Source organism: Pteropus medius, unplaced genomic scaffold, assembly GCF_902729225.1.
Source record: "Pteropus medius unplaced genomic scaffold, Ma_sr-lr_union100, whole genome shotgun sequence".
In the NCBI taxonomy this organism is placed as follows: domain Eukaryota; kingdom Metazoa; phylum Chordata; class Mammalia; order Chiroptera; family Pteropodidae; genus Pteropus; species Pteropus medius.
Window position 1 is genome coordinate 1385972 of NW_024350323.1, and position 19807 is coordinate 1405778.

The following is a 19807-nucleotide window of genomic DNA, read 5'->3' on the forward strand; positions in this document are numbered from 1 at the left end:
AAAATATTTTACTTTTTATTAGGAGAAGGGATCATTGTTCTGATTTTAAAAGCAAGGGGATTTCCTGCAAAAAGAAAAGTACTTTTCTTTTTTTCTCTTGGTCTGTATCTGCTCATGGTGAAGAGCAAGAGACCTATGAAAGCAGGAGACATAAGGTAACTCCTGCCCTATGATCAAAGGGGATCAAGATGTGAGATTTCTCTTATTAGAGCAGTGTCTCCTAAAGTGCATCTTGGCATAGTAGCTTCTTGAGATGCATCTCGGGAGAAAAAAAAGAAAGAAAAGTTTCCTTGGTCATTAAGTTTGGTAGATAATGCATATAGAACCCCTTCCTCTTAGAAATTCACAGTGGACATTATGATGTTAAAGGCTCTGGATAAACCCTGTAGTAAAGAAAACTGCTTAACATTGTTTAAACCAACCCTTTGAAAACTTAGTAACACTCATTACTGTCCTGGAATGTGTGCTTTTGGGAAACTGCATTAGAGACATGAATAAAGACAAAAATTTGTAAGATCAAACTACTTTAAATCCTCAAAGAACCAGAGCAATGGCTACCTTCTGGAAAAGAATCCAACAAGTCTAAGTGGGTAAAAAGAAATGCTGTATTCACATTGAAAGTGAAGGAATATTGGTGTAGTAAAGGGAATGAGGCTTACAACAAGCAGTAATTAAATATCAATGAGAAGTACACAAATTGAGCAGGTGCCAGCAGTGCTACGTCCCCTGGAAGGGCATTACTTGATTTTTCTCTTGAGTTTTCCAAGTACATCTGGTTTCTTCTTTCTAACAGTAGATCTAAGAACATGACTAAGTCTTTAACTTGTGGTACAAAATTTACAGTAATAACCAGCCAGCCCCAAGAAAGATTTAATTTCCTTCCTTCTCTTAGAGAGTTCCCACATTTTAGTAATTTTCACTTTCACTCAAGGAGGGGTCATTTATCTTCTTCCCACTTTGTGATCTAAATACATAATCTCTGGCAATAAAACGTATATCAAGGTGCTCTCATAGACTCATTTTTTGGTTATGCTCCAGTATTCTTGTACTTCTTTTTGGTGACGAGCCACATCTCAGCTCATACTAGGAATCTCAGCTCCAAAGGTTTTGGTAAGTAACTCATTCACTGGGTTATTCTTAAATATTTGGAGAGCTAGGACACCCAGGAACTCAAAGGGGAAAAAGGAATATAAACGCATGTGAACAGATCTTGATTACAAAAGCTATTTGAGATTGACCTCTTTAGTTAATGTCATTGACTAATATCTTTTGTATGCATAGATCCAGGCTGGCAGGAAATCAAGTATTTTTTCATTATCTTCTGAGTGTCTCATCCTCCCTGAATTCTCTTAGGCATTTGACACTGTTGCCTACTTTCTTAATCTTCCCTTTTCTCTTTTGTGCAAAAGTTTTTTTAAATAACGTTTGGAAGTCCTTCTCTTTGAAACTCTCTTATCCCTTGATATAACGCCAGAGTCCCAATCTGTTTTCTCCGAATCCATCACTATGGTCATTTCTCAGTGATCAGTTCTTAGCCTTCTGCTTCTCACAGTCAAGGGTTCATTCTTTGTCATGATCTTAACTATCACTTCCAAGCAGCACCAAATCCAAATCTAGAATCCTGGTTCCTTGTCCAGCTAAAGTTGAGAACTGTTGAAAAGTGGTTCCCACACACAGAAACGGTAAATGAATGATATTCCTTCATTTATTACTCCATTGACACTTCACAAAAGCCCTGACAAATAGGCATTATTATGCCCAATTTATCAATGAGGAAACTGAAAGCTCTGAAATATTAAGTAACTTGTCTGAGATCACACAGCTAGTGAGTAGCAGATCAAGGATTTAAAGCCAAGTCTTGTCATCTGACGAGAATTACTTTGTCTTTCTACTACTCCTCACCTCCTTCACCAAAATGCTGTCTTTTATCACATCAGTGAAGGGGAACAGAGTCGTAGGGGATTGTGGGATGAAGTAATAGAAAATGTGGAGAAGAAACATTAAACTGAACTATTGGCAAATATTTATTTACCACTCGGCAAATATTTATTAAGCAAACGAGATGATATGATGACAATTATTTATATTTGCTTAGATCTCTAGATTTACAGAGCTTCAGCACAATCTGAAGTACTTAAAGCTGAGATTATGAGCCTCGTTTTCCAAATGATCACATTTGTGGCTCAGAGAGTCTGAGTGACTCATTCAAGTGACATACCTGAGCTTATTTTATAACCAGGGCTCAAATTTGGGTCTTCCGATTTTCAGTCCTATGTTCTTTCCTTTCTATCCTAGTAACTCAAGGGGTTTACAGGTGAGAACTCAAAATATACATAAAATGTTTACATAGAAATGTTTATATACATAGAAAGTCAAGATAATCGTGTAAGTAATATCAAAAGACAGTAAAAATGGCAAGTGACTGATACAGACAATAATTACTGTAGGAGTGACCAGGAAGTTCACTGGGTAAGAGTCAACAGAGAAGGCCTCAAAGAAGTGGGACTTAAGCCTGACCTTGGAAAATGGGTAGGAAAAAGACAGTGGGAGGAGAAAGGGAGGCCATTCTACCGTGCAAGTCTTATGTAGAGAAAGAATGAGGAGATCCAATTAGCTGGAGAAGAGAGATCTGTATTAGGGAAAAATAAAAAATAAAACAGAAAAGGCCCTCTTGAATTTCTGACTAAAGAATTTCAACTCGTCTTGTAGACAGTGGGGAACCACGAAAGAGTTTTGAGTAAGAGAGTGAAACTGTGAAAGCAGCGTTTAGGACAATTAATCTGGCAATATGCATTGTATAGAATGTGTTCCTGTGAGGAGAGACTGGAGGTGAGGAAGAACAGGGAGGAGGCTGGGACAGTCAGTCAAGAATAAGGTGACAAGAGTCAGTATTAGAATGGTAGCACTGGAATTATAAAGGAAAGCCAATTGTAAGTGACATGATGAAGAAAGAAATGCCAGAATCTTGTGTAACAGGGAGGAAGAAGAGTTGAAGTTGTCTGAGAGTTTTCAAGTCTAGGTGATGAGGAAAGATGCCATGAACATAAATGAGCAAGACAGGCAGGGAAACTGGTTCGGGGAGTTTAGTTTTTGACATCTTGGGTTGGAAATAACAGTGGAAGAGCCAAGTGAAACTGGCCAGTGGGCAATTAATGATATAGAGGTGGAGTTTGGGAGAAAGTTTGGGCCTCAAACTGAGTTGGCATGGTGTAATGGAAAAATCTTTGGGAGTCAGGCGACCTAAGGCCTAGTCCTTGCTCTGCCACTAATTTGCAAAATCATGGACAAGTCATATCTCTGGGCCTGTTTTGTCTTGTGTAAAGTGTGAGGCGGGTGCCCAGGCCCTAGAAGATTTCTGAGGTACTCCCATGGACTATGAGTCAACTGAATTGGATTCACATGCATATATATGTTCTCTCCAAGAAAAAATCAAGGATCGGATGGGGGAAAGGATTGAATAATCCCTAAATGCTATAACTATGACAGAACTTGGGATTCTGTTCACTTTAGGGAGTAAAAAATAAAGACAGGCCAGCAGAGAGGAAGTAATAAGAGAGATAAAAGCAGGAAGGAAGAAATTTTAGAGAAGGGGATAAAATAAGGAACTAAAATTTAAAATATTACAATAAACAGAAGAAATATTTTTCTCAAATATGACAAAGGGTTAATATGTATGTTAAATAAAGAATACATTTAGGTATATAAGACTGCCGCTAAGATGCCATTTGGAGAAGGATATACAAACGGACAGTTCGCACAAGAAGAAATGCAATTAGTAAACATGGGAAAGTGTTCGGTGCCATGAGTAGTCAAAGGAATGAAATAAATGAATGTTTACACCATCCAAAAATATTTCTTATCAAGTCTAGTGCTACGGCTGCAAGGAAACTGGAACATTCAGGTGTCATCGCGGCGCTGAAAATGTGTGCAGTCCTTTTGAAAATCAATATTCCATAAAAACATTCATCTCTTTGATCTGGTAATCTCAGTCCTAGAAACGTGTACTAGGAACAGAATCACAGAAAAGAAAAAAAGCCATATGCATTAAGATGTTCAAAGCACAGAAAAATTGGCCATCGCCTAAATGTACATTAATAGGGGAGTAGTCGAATAAAATATAATCTACCGATGGATGTAATTTTATGCTGCCATTGAAATGATAAATATGAAAGACTGTGTAGCTAGCACAAAGAGAGTATTTACAATAAAATGGGGGGTTTTTTGTAGAATTTTAAAATACATGATTACGCTTATATAAAATACATATGTCTGTATTATACAAACTGAAAAAGCATAGAACACGAAAAAAGAAAATAATTGTCTAGGGATTGAAAGTATAGATGAATATTTTCTTTCCAAATTTCCTTTAATGTCACAGCGGAATTTTTTCGTGTTATTTTTATAAAAATTTTTAAAGAGGATGTGCAATAGGGTAAAGAAAAGATCATTAAAAGTCTTGCTTAGGAGTTAATTTGTGTTCTTCTAGGTGTAGAAAACTGTAGGAAGGAAACCAGATTCGGAGAATTAAGGGGTGACTTTGCGGTGAGGAAATAAGATTTATGGGACTCTTTCTAGAAATGACAGAGAAATGAACAAGATGAATAGAATAGTAGCTAGAAGAGACAGCGGGATCAAGGTATCGGTGGTAATGCTTTATTTTTGTTTGGTTAGTTTTTATTGTGTGTGTGTGTGTGTGTGTGTGTGTGTGTGGTATTGTGTGTCGCGTGTTTTTAAGATGAGGTGAAGAGACATCAACAAAAGAACAGAAAAGAGGGCCACCTCATTCTGAGACTGCAGGGAAGAAACGGAGAAAGAGAAGGTAGATATAGAAGTCGAGTTATTGTAAATAAAGAAAATGGAAGCTGAGATATCACACATCCATTTTCCAGGAAGCAAGGTAAATCTTAAGAGATCATGGGGTAAGATGAAATTAGGATCTTGAGAAGGTGGAAAAGACAGGAAACAGTCCCTCTGGAATGTTCACTAGGAACTCAGCAGGCTGAGAGAGATGGGGGCTTAGATGAAGTTCCAAGACAGGAAGTTTCAGTGGGTCAAACCAGCTTTGTGTTCTGACTTCATCTGAAATCCCCTCCAGTCCTAAGAGAGAGAAGATTAGGCCAACGTAAAAAGGTTTAAAGTTAGAGAGGGAAGGCAGCCTAAAGTAGCAGACCACAAAGTTTGGGCAGTTAGTCTTGATTAAGCATATGGGAGTTACATGGACTGGAGAAATGGAGGAGGCTGGGTCAGTTGCAATGGAGAGAGCAGCTTTACTGGGTAGGGCTGGTGGGTAGGCGAGGTGATAGGCAACGAAGGTGTGGTCATAGGAATAAAAGGAAGGGACAGGGAATATACCAGTCTAGTTGATGGCCAGGAGACCAGGAGACTAGTAAAAAGGCCAGTTCATTTACTCCTAATGGAAGGGATCCTGGGTAACAAGCGGGTTCTGGATATCCAGGGAGGGAGAGCACTTAAAAGAATGCAAAGGGGTTCTTAGGGACATCGAAGTCATTTTTTTCTGCAGACCAGCCCCAACCCTACTCTCCAGAGACACCCCTTAGAAGCTAATAGACATGTAAGAGATCGGCAACAGGTCAGCAACAGTGGATCAAAAGAAAAGGAAGGCTAGAGACTCAGGAGACCAACAGGCTGGGCAGAGCTTTCAGAGGGGGTTCCAAGAAGTGTGAGTCCATTGTTCTTGTGAAAAGCTCACCCAGAAACTCTTCCCAAGGCATGAGAGATAGCTCCCCAAGTTCCATACCCTTCCCCACTCCCATAGGCCCATAAGCACTAAGATGGTGCTGCTGGGGATGGGTGGTGACTGGATGGGAGTCTCTGAGCAGAGGTGTCCTAGTCCCAGTGGCCTGGCCTGACCTTGAAACCTTAAAGCCGGATCTGAAAGAGTTGGTGACCGATTTCTTATTTATCTAGGGCAGGTGCTAGAGAAAGGTAAGAGACCAGTGAAGAACCAGCTCTGGCATCTGTCCCTGTCACCACCCCCAACCCTCTGCACAAACCTGCTCTACTCCTTGCTGCCGGAATTTACAGCCATAGACACGAGAGCTCCTCCCTCTCATTCTGAGCCATCACCTCTTCCTTTCATTAAGTACAGGACGACTGTCAAATATGCTCTCAGCAAACATCATAAAGAAGCTCTAGTCCCATTCTTGTTCCAAAGGCCCTCATCAGCTTGGGCTCTGCTTCCTGAGGCTCTTCAGGGACTCTATCCCATGATAAGACTCAGGGCTCCCTGTCTATCTAGTGACTACATGCAAGTTCAACAGTGCCGTGCCTCCAGCTGCATGTGCGCACCCCGCATGCAGGCTGTCTGGGACCGCATCCTATTTCAGCACCTCAGGAGGCTAAATTATCCTGTCTTGAAGGGGAAACCAGGAAGTGGGTGTGGACACTACATAGGTCAAATCCTTGGCATCTGTGATATGCTGGTGCCCCTACTTCCTGATCCTGGTTATCACCATCAGATAAGTCAGGCCAATCCTGAGATTACCCCAGCTTCTCCACCTCGCCAGTTGAATGCTCTGATCTGGCTGGAGGAACACATGTTATGCGAGGACGAGGGGGAAGGGAGGAGGAAGGTCGACTGGGGAAGATGTCCAGGAAGCCTCTTAGGATCAAGAAATGGACCCATGGCCCCAGGAAAGAAATGGAAACCAAGAGAAAAGAGTGGAGAGTGGCCGCTGCTGTCTTTACCTAAAAAGTAGAGGGCAATTGCAGGGCTTATGAGAGATGGGGCCTCACATGATTTCCATGGCTCCCCCTAACCTTCGGGGGTGGGGGCGGGGAGAGTCACACAGCGGAGCCTGGAAAAGAGGAGGGAGCGGCTATTTCAGGCATCACTATTAGAGTCCCTCACCTCTGCTTGCACTCACCCCCTTTCCTCTCCCTTCCAGGCTTCCAGTATTACAATCTATTTGCCCCAGGGGTAGGGCAGCCACTGTCCTCGGGGATGGCCGTCCACCTGAAGCTGCTCTCCTCACGCAGGGACACCAGTGCCAGGGAGGAGGCGGCCATGGGGGGCCGGGGCGCGCTGCCACCGCAGAGCTGCCAGAGCTGCCTTCGATACTTGTCCCCAGTGAGCAGGTAGAGCACGGGATCCAGGCAGCTGTTGGCGCTGGCCAGAGGCCGGGTCACTTTGTAGACCACATTGACAATGTTTAGCACCTGGCAGTCAGCCTCCAACAGCCTGGCCATGTAGTAAATGGTGCGGGTGATGTGGAAAGGCACGAAGCAGACGGCAAAGACAGTCAGCACCACCGCAATGGTGCGGAGAGAACGCAGACGAGATGATGGCTGGGCAGCCCCTGGCAGAGGCCGGTACAGGCGCCGGGCCATGAGCCCATAGCAGACAAGCGTGACCAGGCACGGCACGCCAAAGAACAGCCCCATGATTGCTGAGCTGAAGCGTACAAAGTGGTCAAACTGCTCGGGCCGGGTGGTGTCATGGCATAGGATGGTATCTCCCCTGGAGCTGGTCGTGACAAAGAACAGATTGGGCACGAGGCAGCTGGCTACGACCAACCAAACTGCCAGGCAGAGAAGGCCTGCACGGCGCGGGCGGCCCCAGCGAAGTGCCCGCAGTGGGTGGCAGATGCCCAGGTAGCGGTGCACACTGATGCAGGTGAGGAAGAGGACACTGCAGTAGAGGTTCCAATAGAAGAGGAAGCGGACGAACTTGCACAGCCCCGTGCCGAAGGGCCAGTGGTTGCGGGCTGCGTAATAGTAGACGAGGGTGGGCAGCGACAGCACGTACAAAGTGTCTGACAAGGCCAAGTGGAACATGTAGGTGGCCGTTGCATCCCAGGGCCGGAGGTGAAAGACGAAGAGCCAGAGGGTCGGGGCATTGAGGCCTAGGCCCAGCACAAAGACAACTGCGTAGCTCACAGGCAACAGTATGAACTTGAACTCCTCATCAAACGAGCAGTCCAGCTCCACCTCACTGTCGCCAGGCTCTGAGCTGGGAACTAGGGTTGTGGGCAGCGAGGACTCCGTACTGGCCATGGCCCCCTAGAGGTGGAAAGGGCAGAAGTGAGGTGCTGGATTTCCCTGCCCACCCCTCCAGCCCCAGCCCTGACCTGGGAGGTAAGAGGCGTAAACGTGGGAGCAACCCAGGCCAGCCGGAGCCGGCCCGAGCTCCCTTGGTCCAGCCAGGGGCGTGGGGTGCAGCAGGCAATGCTTTGGGTTGTCTCATTCTACAGCCGACTCTGTCCTTCAGAGCTGGCTAGCTGAACGGGCGTAGGCCCACCAGGACTCTTCCATTTGAGAAGATGCCCGGACCCCAACTGCCTCCCAGCTTGTCACAGCAGCTGTGTCCCCGTGAAGAGAGCATCTCTCCACATGGTCACTTGACTTCTCCTCCCGCCCTGCTCCGGTGTCTCCATACTAAAGTTCTCTCTAATGCCTGGTCCAGCCCAGGAACCCCATCGCCAGCCTTACCCAAGAAACTTGGCAAAGCTCCTACCTGTTCCCCTTGAAGCTGAACCCAGCTGACTGTCACCCTTCCCCTTGGCAGCCAGAGGGCATATCCAAGGGGGTGGGGTTAGGGGTGGGGCCATCCCTCCTCCCGCCCAGAAGACTGTCAGGGATGGAAAGGCCCATCAAGATTATCTGCTCCAAGCCTCTCACTGTACAGACTGGGAAACAAGATTCTAACTGGGCAACTGGAAAAATGGAATTGCTGTTGAGTGACATGGTGACAGCCGTAAGCAGGGCAGTTCATTTTTCAGCCTGTCAGTATTTCGAGATGCCGATTCCACATGAAAGAGGAGATGGCAAGGAGGCAGATGCTGGCCAACAAGCTTCCCCGACCCCACCCCTTCATACGCACCACCCCTCACCTCTCTCTATCACTCTGGAGGCCCTGCTCTGATTACGGCAGAGAAAGCAGAGACCAAGCCGAGATGTTTCAGAGCCGGGTGCCAGGGAATGACCAACTGTCAGGGGCCGTGGGCCTGGGGCTAAGCGAGCCTTCGGGATTGTAGAGGTCTCGGGCACAGGGGCCAAGTTCTGGGCCTGCAGGATGCTGAGGATGAGGCGGGTAGTGCTGGGGGAGGGAAAGCAGGCCGGAGCAGGAGCCACTCGGAAGGGAGCTGGGAAAGGAGGGGGACTCCGAACCTGACCGTCAGGTCCTGAGAATGTTGCCCAGCCGGATCCTGGCAGTGAGAGGAGGAGGCAAGCCTGTGAGGGAGGCTCTGGAATCGAGAATCTAGAACACTTGCAAGGCCCAGAAACTTGGACATCCTTGCTCTGTCGCAGGGCCGGGGGCAAATACAAAGCAGTCCTGGACAGCTGACTGCTGTGACAATGCGTAAAAGGCCCAGGTGTTTGGAGCCAGATGGACTTGAATTCAAATCCTTGTTCTTCCATGTATTAGTTATGTGACCCTGAATACTTCTTCATGACTTAGTTTCCTCACCAGTGAAATGGGAATGATAATACTAACCTTTTAGGGTTTCCTGCATATCGAATTGCTTCATAGGGGTGAAAGCACTTTGTAAACCATCGAATGCTGCGAATCTATAAAGTATTTTGTGACTTCACTCCCAAGATGAAAGCTAGCTTCTTCAGAGGAGGGCAAGTGTGACTTGAGACAGCGTATACCCAAGGGAACAGTCTAGTGTCCACTACACTAGGGGAGCCCCGGCCTGAGGCAGCCTCCGACTCCCACGGCTTCTAACTAGCTAGCTCTGGTAGGCATCTGCCCGTCCTTAGACACAGCTGCCGCTGCCACTGCTGCCACCCTGTGGCTACATCGGGAAGAGACCTCACCTAACCTTCCCCTACCAGAAGCTGGCTTCTCTTAGTCACCGGAGACAGAAGGAATGATTTGTGCATAATGCGAGGCTACACGCTGACTCGCTCTCATCCTTACTTCTGTTTCTGTGATGTGGCCATTGCTATGCTTCCCCTATTCCTCTGGATGTCCCTTCAAACCCCTTTCCTGGTTCCTTTTTGTCCTCCTCTCCCCAAATGGGAACCTTTCCCAAAGCTTACTCCTAGAGCCTCTCCCCACTCCCTTTCTCCCCTCTCCTCCCTTCTCCCGGACTCGGTGGCTTAAAACAACACATATATTCTCTTCCCGTTCTGGAGGGCAGAGGTCAAAAATCAGTTTCACTGGGCCAAAATCAAGGTGTCAGCAGGGCTGCACCTGAACTCCAGCAGTCACCTTGCAACTCTCTAGGGCAGAACCCGTTTCTTTGCCTTTTCCTGCTTCTACAGCTACATTCCTTGACTATGGCCACTTCCTCCAACTCCAAAGCCAGGAGCACAGCACCTGGCTTCGGTCCTCAGAATACCTTCTGTCTCTATCATCAAATCATGTTCTATCTCCCTCTGTTTCCCTCCTATAAAGAGACTAGTGGTGACATTTAGGGCCCACCCAGATGATCCGAAATAATCTCCCCATCTGGAGAACGTTAATTTAATCACATCTGCAAAGTCCCTTTCTTCATATAAGGTGACGTTCATAGGTTCCGGGGTTAGGACCCGACATCTTTGGGGCCATTATTAAGCCTACCACAGTACGTAAAAATTCATCGAGCTGTGCAATTAAGATTTGTGCTTTTTACTGTTTGCAAATTATACCTCAGTCAAGAAACGCACACACGCTCCTGGAAAAGGTAATGATATAAGTTCAATCATAATAATGAATTACAGACCTATCAGATCTACTTTCTTCCTGCTGAGAGGACCATGAACCTGAGTTGAAAGAGGGAATGAGCCTCAAGTGTGGATCTGAAGACAAAAAGGCTGCAGGCCAGTCCAAAAGTACCACTTTCGATCCTACTGTGGTCCCTGCAGAGTCTGGACTTCTAGCTCTACCTAAAAATGCCAGAGAGGGAGAGTTACAGCAAGTTAAGAGACAAGGGCCTGCGTGCATCCTGGCAAGGAATGGCAATAACTAACACGGCTGGCTGTGCAACGAGAATACAGGACAGTATTCAGCGCCTGCAGTGGGGAGCAGGAGGCAGGGAAGGCCCTGTGCAGCCCTCTGAGCCACGGTCATAGCCATCCTCTGAAGAAAGGATATCCCATTGTGGAGAGCTGAAGGCTGCATCTCTGGATAGATACTGAAGACCAGCCAGCATCAAGGGGAGGCGAGGTGTGTAGGGCCCCGTATCCCTAGAACTTGGAGGTTCTACCTCTACATTCTCCAAGTCCATGAAGCCCGGGCCTGGGCCCTGTAGGAAGGACAATCAAATAAAGAAGATTGCTTTTGTCGCTGCCATTGTGGGGATCCTGGCAGCTGTAGGACAGAAATATCTCTAATTCCGTGAGTGGTCATATGAGGCAAGAGAAGCTGCTTAGAGCCTATAGTGTGGACTTAGTTTCAGGGATTGGAGGCAGTCGGGAGCTGGGTGGGGGGTTACTCTAAATAGGGGTGATGCAGATGTCAACTACCTATTCCCTCCACATGCAATAATATCCTGCCAGGAGAACCTGTCTCTGGGCCAAGAATCCTTGGTTACTTTTCTCTCCAAAAAGGAAAGAAGTTCAAGGCTCACGCACAGCTCAATACACTCATCCTCCCTCTTACAGGAGATTGACTCCTGCTGTGCACATAAGCTAGGATAATCAGGGCTTCTAAACGTCAAAGAGTCCCAAGTCCTAAGTGGTGGGGGCTGGGGAAGGGTCCTCTTTGCCATAGCCTTGGCTTTTGTGTGGCCTGTAATAGATGATCAAGAGATATAGAAAGATGAGTGAGATGCAAAGCTCTCCCTTCAGAAACACGGTGGCTTATACTTTGAGCTCTCCTATTTCTATCCCTTACCATGTTTTTCCTTTAAGGCCTCTGACTCCACTTGGATCCCAGTCCTCAGGTTCAAGGCCTCACGTGGCACAAACCCTGTATTTCCCCTTCCCAAGCTGCTCTGCCTTGAACAGCATCAGATTCAAACAACTACATAGAAGAGCCCGCTAATCTCGTAGCCACTAATCTTTTAGCCACTAATCTGCTTTCTAAACTCTTGGCACCTGAACTATTTATAAATCAGCATTTCATTCCAACCCCCACCCCCAGAACTCTATTCTTCTCTCCTGACCCCCCACCAATCCTGAGCATTCACAGGACTTGGGTGCCAAAGAGGCTGGGGAGGAAGCATAGCAAGCAGAGCTGGAGACCGATGTGAGCTTCATCTCTCTCTCCAGGTAATAGTTGAAAATCTTTTATTTCTAGCCCATACTAGGCCCCACATCCCTTACCCTTAGCATCCCCTTTAATATATCAGGGAGCAGTTGAGGGGTACCTTTCCTGACACAGCCAGCATGCACTCAGGCTGAGAAAACCTACAAGAGACCTCTGGAAGCACCCCTAAGCTCACCCCTGGGGCCAGACCTAATATGCAGCAAAAGGAAGCACTAGAGAGATATCATTCTCTCTCTAAGGGTCCATACTACAAGGTCTAGCACCTGGGACGTGGATGGGGATAAAAATGGAAAAATTTGGAGAGGGCGATAAGAGCAGTGAATAAGTTCAAGGAAGGCTTTCGACCTCCATGGAGGCTTCAGACACCACCAATAACGAACAGCATGAGAAAACCAAGCGTCTCTCTCCCATGCCTCTCCTTTCCTAGCTCAGGGATAAGGCCATTGTGGAGTGAACTTGGGCTCAGGATCCGTTGTAGGAGCAAAAGCAGACAGAATCTGGTTTTCGTTTGTTCATTCATTCGGTATCAGACACATCTGGGTGTATGTCAGGTGATGCCCGGCCTCATCCAGTCCAGTTTTCCTCACACTTTTCTGAATGGAGGTCTATCTCCAGCCCCTTAACAGACAATTCCCTTCTCTCCGAAGGTTTTCAAGAATGGAGAGTATGGTTAGCCAACCATTTGTAAAAGAAAATAGGAAAAGTATTTTTCTCATGTACAGGATGGGTGAGAATATGGCTGAATAAGTACCCTTGGCAACAGAGAGAATAGAAAAGGCTCTTCATGGTGGTGAGGTGTAGATTGAAAGAGGAAAGGTTGCATTACACTAGGTGTGTCTGGGTGGTATACCAAAGTGGGATAACGAGACTAGGGATCAAATGATTGACTCGTCCTCCTTCCTTCCCTCTTCCCAGGAGAGGCTCTACATCAATTCCATGGCCAACATTTCCAGGTAAGTAAGAACTCCTAATTCTTTGATCCTATGACTTGGCTCCTACCCAAACTCAAGGACTTGCCTTTGTGGTAGAGGGGTTTCTAACCTCTCCCAACTTGTGACTTAGACTCTACCCCAGTTACTTCCACCTTTTCACCATTTCATGTTCCTCGGGCCTCTTCTGATCATAGGAATATCTCCTTTTCTCCATACTTCTTTCTTTCCTCTCCTTCCCACTACTGTTCCCTGGTCTCCCAATCTTCCTCCCCATCCTCTTTCTGGTTTTCTCTTCATAGGGTGTTTAAGAAGACCTGCTCCAATGGGAAGGTGAGTGAACCTGGCCCAGGTGGGCAAATGAGAGGGCAAAAGGGATGCATGGATATGCCCTTCAGAGTCTCAGGGGTTTGGGTTGGGGATTCAGGTGAATATATTCCAAGATGGTTACGAGAATAACATGGGAAGTTGTTTCACTACAGCTTTCCATCTACCTGGGGAAACGAGACTTCGTGGATCATGGGGACACGGTGGAATCCATTGGTCAGTGAGTCCCAAAAGGGAAAGAGCCTGGGGAGAAGGGAATGGAAGCCAGGGAGTATAAGTAAGCCCAAAAAGGACCATGCAGAAGAGAAGGACAATTAAAGGGAAAATGCGAGGAACCATTTCAGGGATCCACTTCTGCTTCATGGTCCGAGATCTTTTCCTGACCAGGGGTGCCATCGCTCCCTCTCTCCACAGATGGTGTAGTCCTGGTCGACCCCGATTACTTAAAAGGTCGAAAGAGTAAGTAAAAGCCCTTGCTGGTCTTTGTGTCAGGGGCCTCGAACTCAAACGTCACATGTGCCGGACAAGTAACCTGAACGAGGAGAGTACGCAGGTGGACCAGAGGGGTGTGAGAAAACCCAAAAGTGGTGGGAACTGTGGATGCCCCGTCTGGTGGGGGCTAACGACTTGGAATTCCGGCCCAGTGGGGCCAAATTTTCCAAACGTTAAAGATTACGATGCCCCCTCCCCACATAATATTCAAAAACAGGTATATTTCTAAAGCGTAAATAAGCTTTTATTTTTCAAAATTACACAAAATTTACATGCATGCTGAAATTTAAATAGTTTCTAAAATTTCTGGTTTTTTTCCATTTTCGTTGGTGGTGCCCTGCTTTGCTGCTCATTGGAACTTGAGCTTAGACTGACTGTAGAAAGATTCGATATGCCAGAAACCCATATTTTCATGCAAATTTCCTAATTTTCAAATGTTGACAACTAATTAAAAGATTTTTAAAGGCCTGGATAAATGAAAAACCTGTATTTTTCCAGAGGCTAGCTGTGATGCTAAGGCTGCTTTTTTGCAACCTCTGATATATGCCTTTCCATGTTTCCTTTTGTGTAGGAAGCCCCTTTATCTTTTCCATTAAAAAAAATCCCAAGCAAAGCAACAAATAAAACGATAAGTACAGCAAGAAACAGTAAGAAACATTACTCTGGTCACGGTATTAGAAATCAAGATTACTTTGAAATATTTTTTCATTGCTTTTTTTTCTTTTAACTCTTATTCTGTGATCCGACTCAATTGAAAATTGGGTTTGATTTGAAAAAAGCTTAGAACAAATTGATGAACACTAGTTCAGGTGGAACTTTTCGATATCGTGGAAAAAATAGGTTTAATCTCTCAGATTAAGCAGTATGGATAAGCAGCCCAGCGAGTTTTAAATATCAGGGAAATTTTGGGGTAGAGTCAGTAACTTAACCGACTTATGTAAGATTCTCAATCACTATTTCTAAAACCTAAATCACTTTTTCACGTGCCTGCAAATTCTTCAGAATAACCTACAGAAAGAAATCTTTAGTTTAAAAAAGGCATGTCGATCCAGGAATAAGATGCGTTTTTTTTCTCTTTTATTCCAATCTTGTTTATGTGCCTTAGTAGAGTCTGATATTATTCACTTAAGTTGTTTACATTTCTAAAGTTCATTCTTAGCCATTTTGTTTTGTTACTTTTATGAATATATTATTTGCATCATATTCTCTAATATTTTTTTTTCTGTCAAGGAGCATTTTTTGATGTAAAACATGCTTATGCTATACCATTAAGTTATTAAAGGCCAGTTATGGGGCAGTATACGTGGTTGTGTTAATGAAGTGTTGTTTAAAAAAATTATCTGGGATCTCTCTTTATTATTTGTATAATAAACACAAATATAAGTTAATAACTTTAGAATAACTGTTGAGTTTAAAAAAAAATAAAAACGAGGTCTATCGTAGCACAAAGGATGCTTCTAAACCACTAGAGAGCAAATAAGATCTTGTGGGGGGGGGTGCAGTGATGAACTCCCCACACGGGAACAGCAGGATGCGTTAAGAACAATTCATCGGATTAACACCCTCACCTCTTTATCTTTTCCTTTGTCGCTTCTTTCCTTTCTTTCTCTCTCCCTTCTCCCACTTTAATTGGCTGTGATCGAGAACCAGGGTGAATTTCTTTGTTGTCTCCTTTGAAAACTGTTGTTCGTCTTCATTGTGGAAAGATTAGAAAATAAAAATGAAGGAGAAAGAGACTAATCCTAACACCCAGCCATAATCACCAGTCACATTTTAGTTCATATTTATTCACATTTTCTGTCCAAAAATATGTATATTTTTCTCTAAAACGTTCTATTATAAACAATGTTTTCTAATCCTTTTCACCTATGGCAATACAGAAAAATCTATACATTTTTAAGTTGCCTAGTTCTATATTGTATGGGTGTACTATAACGCATTCAGCCAATCTTCAATGCTTGAACATTTTTTGCTATTATAAACAACCCTGTAAAGTACATACTTGTATATATCTTTTCATACTTGTCCAATTATTTCTTTAGACTAAATGCCTAGAAAAGGAACGAGTGGCCAAAGGGCATTCACACATTTTTAAAGCTTTATATTGCCAAACTGCCCTCCAAAATGGTTGTGCCGATTAACTCTTTCTTCCAGTGTGTGAGGCTGCCCGTTATTCCAGTCCTTAGAAACACTACCATTTTCATTACTTTCAGTCTTTGCTGTATCTTTCGAATATAGATTCACTTTCCTTGTTCTTAATTTTAAAAGGAGATAACTTGGCTGTTCGATATTTGGGGTCAGGGCTCCTGATAGAAATAAGATTCTCCAGCTATGTTCTACATCCTTCCTTCCCTCAATCTCTGTCACTCTGTCCTTGGACAGGTATCCCTCTGTACCCCATCCCATACTCCACTAGGGAGTAGAGCAGATCGAGGCGGCTTTTAATTTACCCCTAATCTTAGGTACTAGCTGCGAAGTATGAGTTCGATCATAACTGTTCTATTTCTGCCAATAATCCCATGCTCATCATCATTAGCATCAACATCATCCATATCTAGAATTACTTTACACTTTTCTTCCTCCTTTACTCGCAGTGTTTGTCATGTTGACATGTGCCTTTCGCTATGGCCGTGATGACTTGGATGTGATTGGGCTGACGTTTCGCAAAGATCTGTACGTACAGGTCCAGCAAGTCATCCCAGCTGAGCCCACCAGCCCCCAGAGGTCTCTCACAGTCCTGCAGGAGCGCCTACTGCACAAGCTGGGGGACAACGCCTACCCCTTTACCCTTCAGGTACTGACCCCAAGTCTTGGACAAGGTGTCCAGGCAAGATTAAGAGAGAAAGCTAAAGAACAAGAGACGAAAGGATACCTGTTTCTTTTGTTTGCTAACCTCCTTCTGATCCTCTAGATGGCTGTCAACCTGCCCTGTTCAGTGACACTGCATCCAGGTCCTGAAGATACAGGAAAGGTGAGGTCTGGGCTCTAAGAACGAGATAGATGGTCAGTGCTGGGAGGAGCGACAGAGGGACAAAAGGACAAGACCGGAGAAAGGAACAGCTAAGGGATGAGGTCAGGCATTCATTCTAGGCCTATAAGAAAGGGAGGTGCAGTGTTGGAAATGAGTTTTCATCGCCTTTGCCCCTTTGCAGGCCTGCGGGGTCGACTTCGAAGTGAAGGGTTTCTGTGCTGACAACCTGGAGGACAGCGTCCCCAAGAGGTATTCTTCGGTCCTCTCCAAACTCCAGATCTTGCTCTCGGGACAGAAACAGCCCTGTTTCTAATCTCCGGAACCCCAGCACCACCAACTCGGATGCCCGGTTCTGATTCCTCTCTGAATTCTCTTCTTTGCTCTCGGGCCAGGGTCGGTGAACTCTTCTGCAAAGGGCCAAAAACTAGGCTGTGTGGGCCATGTAGTCTTTGCCACTGTGGTGTGAAAACAGGCAGAGATGGCCCGTAGATGAGTGAGCGTGGCTGTGTTCCAGTACAAATTCATTTTTGGACACTGAAATGTGAATTTGCTATAATTTCCACATAGCGTGAAATATTAGTCTTTGATTTTTTTCAACCATTGAAAAATGTAATAACCATTCCTAGCTTGTGGGCCATAAAAACCAGGCAGCAGGCCAGATCTGGCCAGTGAGCCATAGTTGGCTGACCTGTGGTCTAGATCCCGACACTGAAGGTCTAGAGGAATTCTCTGTCCGAGGGAGGTCTTCGCCCACCTCCCCGCCATGCAAGGACTGGGCTATGGGGCTGGCATGGGAAAGGTCTGTGGGCCCCAAAGGGGACATTCTGGCTAACCCCTTGGCCTCTGCTCAGAGACTCTGTGCGGCTGGTCATTCGAAAAGTGCAGTTTGCACCCCCGGAGCCAGGCCCTGGCCCCTGGGCCCAGACCACTCGCCGCTTCCTTCTGTCGGCTCAGCCCCTACAACTCCAGGCCTGGATGGAGACGGAGGTGCGTGGCACTCACTTCCTGCCCCATACCCCATAACCCCTCTGAACCCCTTTCTTCACTGATTTCCTACTTGAGTAGACAGGGATGGAAGTTAGGGTGGAGACGGCGCTAAGGAAACAGGAACGCTGGGTCTCGAACTTGGTGGTTTCCCTCCAACCTTGTGATGGGCCTCTCCTCCCGCTCCAGGTTCACTACCATGGCAAGCCCATCTCGGTCAATGTTTCTATCAATAACTGCACCAACAAGGTCATCAAGAAAATCAAGATTTCAGGTGAGCTTCTTTTCCTATCCCCCTGCACCCGGGCCCGTATCCACAGGCCTTTTTCCAAAACTCTGTCCCATTTAGTCGATCCGCATTCATTTAGTCTTTCCCTCCAATGCAGGCTTATCGAAACATTTATCTCTGTTTGTCTGCGAGCACATCCTAGTGCACCACGCATAGCGTGGCCACGTATAAGGTCACATCTGAGGGCAGCGAGTCGGGGTCTCAGGGGGGACTGACTAATTATAGTCATGTGTTTTTCCTGGCTGTTCAGTTGACCAGATCACAGATGTTGTCCTGTATTCACTAGACAAGTACACCAAGACTGTGTTCATGCAGGAGTTCACGTGAGCTGGCGCTGGGACCTGGGTCAGAGAGACAAGGGCTGGGGTGGTGGCAAGAGGGCTGGGGCTGGAGGCAGAGGAGAGGGCTGGGTTAAGGAGGGAGTGGTTAAGAGTCCAGGACTGAGAAAAGTCAAAGTGAAGGCTGATATGGATAAACGGAAGGAATCCCAGAACTAGAGGTTGGATACCCACAAGATGATCATCAAAATGCTGAGAGAGGGTCGGGGCCTAAGGGTTTCCCATCAGAGCAAATCGTTCCCACTCCCCACACTTAGACATGCCAGCTCTTCCAGATACTCTTAGTGCAAGATACTCTTAGGAATGAAATTACCTTTACTTTTTCTCTTCTTCTTTCAAAGGGAGACTATAGCTGCTAACTCCAGCATCTCCAAGAGCTTTGCAGTAACCCCACTCCTGGATGCCAGCAGCCAGAAACGGGGCCTGGCACTGGATGGCAAACTCAAGCATGGTGATACCAATCTGGCCTCTAGCACGATGTAAGCTCAGAAGGAACTCCCAACTTCCATTTTCGATCCTCAACCCATTCCGTATGCCATATATACACTTGTGAGGTTTCACCTTCTATGAACGTCTCTAGGTCAGTGTTCAGAGATCCCTCCAGGCCCAAGGGCCAACAGGAAGCTAAATAATGCCCATGAGACCAATGACAGGTTTAGGTCTTAGGCAGCAAGAAAGGAAAAAAGTGGAGAGAAAAATCTTCTGTGTTGTAGGCTGTGTGGGCATTCTTACTCCATTTCAACTTAAGGACCCCGAGGCTGAAAGAGATGAAGAACTTTGATCGAGTTTGCATAGGTAATAAGCGGCAGAAGCAAAGAGGATTCTATCAAGTGTCATCTGGCTCTAACACTGTGATCTCTACAGTAGCTACTCTCTAGGGAAGATAGAAATGGATGGAAGATTTGGACATGAGAAGTGAAGAGAAAGGATGGAAAAACAGAAGGATATGATAGGAAGTGATAGAATTCCATCGGGTTATTCATTTGGCCCTATGCCTTCAGAGGCCCTAGTGTTAGATGTGTCTCCCACGAAGGCCGCCTGCCGCCATCCGACAAGCGTTAATTCCCCCACCTCTCCTCATGCCTTATCGATCATGTAGCTATAGACTGTTATTGCCAGAAAGACCCTTTGAAATCATCCGAACGGCATTATTTTATAGATAGAGGATCAGCATCCCAGAGCAATGAAGAGACTGTCCCAAGAATATACAGCTTTCTGTGTCTTATTTTTTAATCGGGTTTTTTTTTTTATTAAGCACCTGTTACATACTCATTCCTATGCTAAGCTATGTGGGAGGATACAAAGAAGTTTAAGACA

General features: G+C 45.7%; 2 protein-coding genes across 2 annotated transcripts; one reads left to right on the forward strand and one right to left on the reverse strand.

Annotated features, from left to right (window-relative positions):
• Nucleotides 1–6869: 6869 nt before the first annotated feature.
• On the reverse strand, nucleotides 6870–8043 carry P2RY4 (pyrimidinergic receptor P2Y4). Its single transcript, XM_039838948.1, has one exon. It carries the CDS (start codon nucleotides 8014–8016, stop codon nucleotides 6919–6921), a length of 1098 nt encoding a protein of 365 aa, XP_039694882.1. The 5' UTR covers nucleotides 8017–8043; the 3' UTR covers nucleotides 6870–6918.
• Nucleotides 8044–12101: 4058 nt separating this feature from the next.
• ARR3 (arrestin 3) lies at nucleotides 12102–18969 on the forward strand (the record flags this gene model as incomplete). The annotated part of the gene is made up of 12 exons (XM_039838987.1): nucleotides 12102–12162; nucleotides 13076–13113; nucleotides 13392–13422; nucleotides 13572–13632; nucleotides 13831–13875; nucleotides 16503–16702; nucleotides 16820–16879; nucleotides 17061–17128; nucleotides 17731–17866; nucleotides 18053–18137; nucleotides 18403–18475; nucleotides 18832–18969. Coding segments are annotated over exons 2-12 (914 nt in total), but the record flags the coding sequence as incomplete, so codon positions are not given.
• Between the last annotated feature and the right edge of the window lie 838 nt (nucleotides 18970–19807).

Excerpts from the sequence above, each read along its gene's own strand:
- P2RY4 (XM_039838948.1), bottom strand. The coding sequence starts at position 8,016 with ATGGCCAGTACGGAGTCCTCGCTGCCCACAACCCTAGTTCCCAGCTCA.